Genomic DNA, 3,881 nt, shown 5'->3' with positions numbered 1-3,881 from the left:
TCGGACAGGAGGTGCAAAATCAAATGCTGCATCAACAAGGAAAAGCCAGGTGGAAAGATCTTCTCCAACTTACAGAGCAACAGAGGTGCCGCTTTTTCCAACTCCTCAACCACTTTCACAGATACCTCCTTAGCACAAAGCTAGCGGAAGAAAAAGCTCAACTCTGCCAGCACCTTCCAGACATTCTAAGGGACGTAGCCTCAAACCATCGATGGAAGAAGCCGCTCAATCTATATGTGGTAGTCATGACTCTTCATCCCTAAGACTCGGCCAGTCTCTGGGTTTGCTCCCCTCAGATTCGCTGCATACCCATCCGGGAACTTTAACGTCTACATCCATTGTATCACTTCCGTCCTGTGCTTCTTTTCCAAGACATAATCGGCCTTAGGCCTTTTCCATGGCTTGCCGTCTCTTGGAGGCAGCATCTCTAGCTTTGGTCTATCGCATAGCATTGCCAGGTCCACTCTGGCTTTAGGGTTGTCCTTTGTCTTGTCAGGAATGTCCATGAGTGTTGTCCAAAGTGTTTCGGTGACATTCTTCTCAGTGTGCATTACATCTATATTATGTGGAAGGAGAAGGTCATCAAAATAGGGAAGCCTCTCCAAGCCCGACTTATGAGTACACATATGTTCGACACCATATCCCACAAAGCAATCTTTCTTTGGATTATCTTTCTTTTGACTATCTTTCTGTGGATTGACCACGAGAGCATCTATCTGAGCATGAACCTGGGCACTAGTCATCTTCTGAGGTTCAGGGTCGGTCACCTTGACACCTTTCGTGAAGTTCTTGGTGTCTTGTCTGAATGCATGGTTAAGAGGGAGGAACTGTCGATGCTTGTTGAACGATGAAAACTTGCCACCCTTCTTCAACCAAATGAACTCCAGAGTTGTCTTGCATATCGGGCATGGGAACTTCCCGTGGACACACCAGGTGCTGAATATCCCATACGCCAGGAAGTCATGCATGGAGTACTGGTACCAAACATACATTTTGAAGTTTTTCTTTGTAGCTCGGTCGTAAGTCCATACCCCTTTATTCCAAGCACTGATCAATTCATCATAAACAGGCTCCATGTACACACCCATTTTGTTTCCCGGGTGTCCAGAAATTATCAACGTCAAGAATATGTTTTGCCATTGAAGGAGGACCCCCAGGGGGGGATTGAGGGGGATAGCGAACATGGGCCAACAAGTGTATGGGGCCGACATCATTCCATAAGGATTGAACCCATCCATTACCAGCGCAACACGTACATTACGGGCCTCAAGATCTTTATCATGATGCTTGCGATTAAAGCTTTTCCATGCTTCACCATCAGCTGGATGTACCATCTTGTCAGGATTGTATCGAATACCATTCTTGTGCCATGTCATCTGTTTCGCGGACTCCTTGGTCATAAATAGCCGTTAGAGCCTCGGTATGATCGGAAGGTGCCGTAGGACTTTCATGGGGATCTCAAGCTGCTCCTTCTGGCCATCACCTTTGTCTACCTCCACATACCTAGAGGATTTACACTTTGGACAGTACTTTGCATCCTTGTGGTCTTTCCTAAATAGGACGCACCCCTTCGGACAACAATGTATCTGCTCATACGGCATCTTAAGTGCACGAAGGAGTCTCTGTGACTCGTAGAAGCTGCTCGGCGGAATATGACCCTCCGGAAGTAGCCCACCAATAACTGCCAACATACCATCGAAGCAGGCTCGACTCATGTTGTACTAGGACTTCAACCCCATTAGGCGTCCAATGGCATCCAGTTGAGAAATCGTTGCCTTCTCGTGTAGGAGCTTCTGTGCTGAAGACAACATTTGGTAGAACACCTTTTCGGTTGGCTCTGGCTCCTCCTCCTCATCCTCCTTCTCCTCCTCCTCCTCCATAGGTCTTTCAGCGAACGTTGCTTCGTGAAAGTCACCTAACCATCCTGCTACCCTGCCATCAACATCAAACGCCTCCAAGCGTGGTCTCACCACCTCCTCTCTAGTACGATGGGCTTCACCATGGAACACCCACCGGGTATAGTTTGGCGTAAATTCATACTTGCAAAGATGTTCCCCCATGATCTTCCTTATTTTTCTTTTCCTATTTCCGCATTTGCTACAGGGACAAAATGTGTCTCTCGCTCCATTAGCTGCCTTGCCAAATGCTTGGTTCAAGAAACCCTTGGTCTTGTCCATCCATTCAGGGGTGATTTCAGCCTGACTTGGGCGGCCCGTGTACATTCACTCACGGTTATCCATCCTCTAGCATATACATGAGCGAGTAATATAACCACCAATTGCATCTGAACGGCGTGCCTACTGTCTAATGGGTGAGGATAGGTCCTAATCCCACCCGCGGATGCGTAGATGAGGTTAGTTTACATGCTCTACTCTGATCCAAGATAGAATTTTTGTAGCACCTCCCCGCTGTTCTCCCGATACACGTCCTGGAAGGGAGAGTGTGTATCTAGAGAACAACAGGGAGGTGGTGCCAAAACTCTGTCTCGGATCGAAGCAGAACATGGAAACTACCCCATCTACGCATCCGCGGGCTGTCCAAAAAAGTGGACAATTTGAAACAGATACGGTCTTAGATATGCGAAGATCCGTATACCTCCAACCGTATCTGTTTCGAATAGGAGACGCCTAACTGGGTTACACCGATCTACGACAACGATAAGGAAGAGAGGTTATTTATACCTATGGTGATGGTGGAATTAGGCTAGCGGGGTAGTGGTGAGGCGACGCTGTGCAGGCAGGACCACAGTGCCGACGAAGACGATCGGGGTCGCCTACGTACTCCGGGTCCCCTCCGACGGGTCCTTCTCTGTAAAAGAAGAATTATAATACTATAAGTTAAAATTTTTGGTAGAACCTCCCCTATACGGGGAGGTTTCCAAAACCTGCAAGAAAAAAGCCGGCACGATGGTCGACAGCATATATACGGCACGAAGGCCCACACATCCACGTACGGCACGAAGGCCCACACATCCACATACGGCACGAAGGTCGTCAATGGCATACAAGGCACGAAGGCCGACAACCGGGGGGGCTTTATACCTTGGGTGGCGGTGGAGTCGGGCAACGCGGTGCCGGGGTCACCTTCGTCTCCAGCGAGGTGCGGGAACGACGGCGGGGACGAACAACGAGGGGCGTGGCCGGTGATCGAGGCTCCCTTCTCCTTCTCCTCCCTTCTCCTTCTTCCTTCTCCCTTCTCCTCTCCTCCACCTCCCTTCTCTCCTCTACTCCCCTGCTCCTCCTCTCCTCCACTCCGACGGTTCAGGGGTGGGAGGCAGCCGGGGCAGGGCACCACTGGTGGGTCTGTGTCCGATGGCGGAGCGGGGCCGGCTGCGGCGGACGTCGGGCGGCGGCGGGGCAGGGCCGGGGCAGGGCGGCGCACCACCGGCAGGGGAGGGCAGACCCGGGCGCGGGCCGGCCGCGGCGGAGGACCGGCGGCGCCGGTGGTCCGCGGCGGCGGAGCGGGGCTGGGGCGGGGCTGGCTGCGGCGGAGGTCGGGCGGCGGCGGGGCCGGGCCGGGGTGATGCAGCGCACCACCGGCCGGGGATGGCAGAACCGGGCGCGGGCTGGCCGCGGCGGAGGTCCGGCGGCGCCGGTGGTCCGCGGTGGCGGGGCGGGGCCGAGGCGCGCGGCTAGAAGGAGAGCGTGGGAGAGTGGGAGCGGGTCGGCCGACCCGCTAGGGTTAAGTGGGGCGGCCCTTTGCCGAGTGCTGAGATGCGGGCACTCGGCAAAGAAATTCAGGGGTTCTTTTAATCCAAAAAATGAAAAAAAATCTGAATATTCTTTGCCGAGTGCTGCAAGCCTGGCACTTGGCAAAGAGGTTCCTTTGCCGAGTGCCAATTCCGACACTCGGCAAAGTATTTTTTTTTTTTGTTTTCAAAT

General features: G+C 52.8%; 1 protein-coding gene across 1 annotated transcript; it reads left to right on the top strand.

Moving 5' to 3' along the window:
• Positions 1-3,311: 3,311 nt before the first annotated feature.
• LOC136454861 (uncharacterized) lies at positions 3,312-3,635 on the top strand. The gene has a single exon (XM_066455114.1). It carries the CDS (start codon positions 3,312-3,314, stop codon positions 3,633-3,635), a length of 324 nt encoding a protein of 107 aa, XP_066311211.1.
• The last annotated feature ends 246 nt before the right edge of the window (positions 3,636-3,881 follow it).

This window comes from Miscanthus floridulus, chromosome 5 (genome assembly GCF_019320115.1).
Source record: "Miscanthus floridulus cultivar M001 chromosome 5, ASM1932011v1, whole genome shotgun sequence".
NCBI lineage: Eukaryota > Viridiplantae > Streptophyta > Magnoliopsida > Poales > Poaceae > Miscanthus > Miscanthus floridulus.
This window is presented reverse-complemented; position numbering and strand designations above follow the sequence as displayed.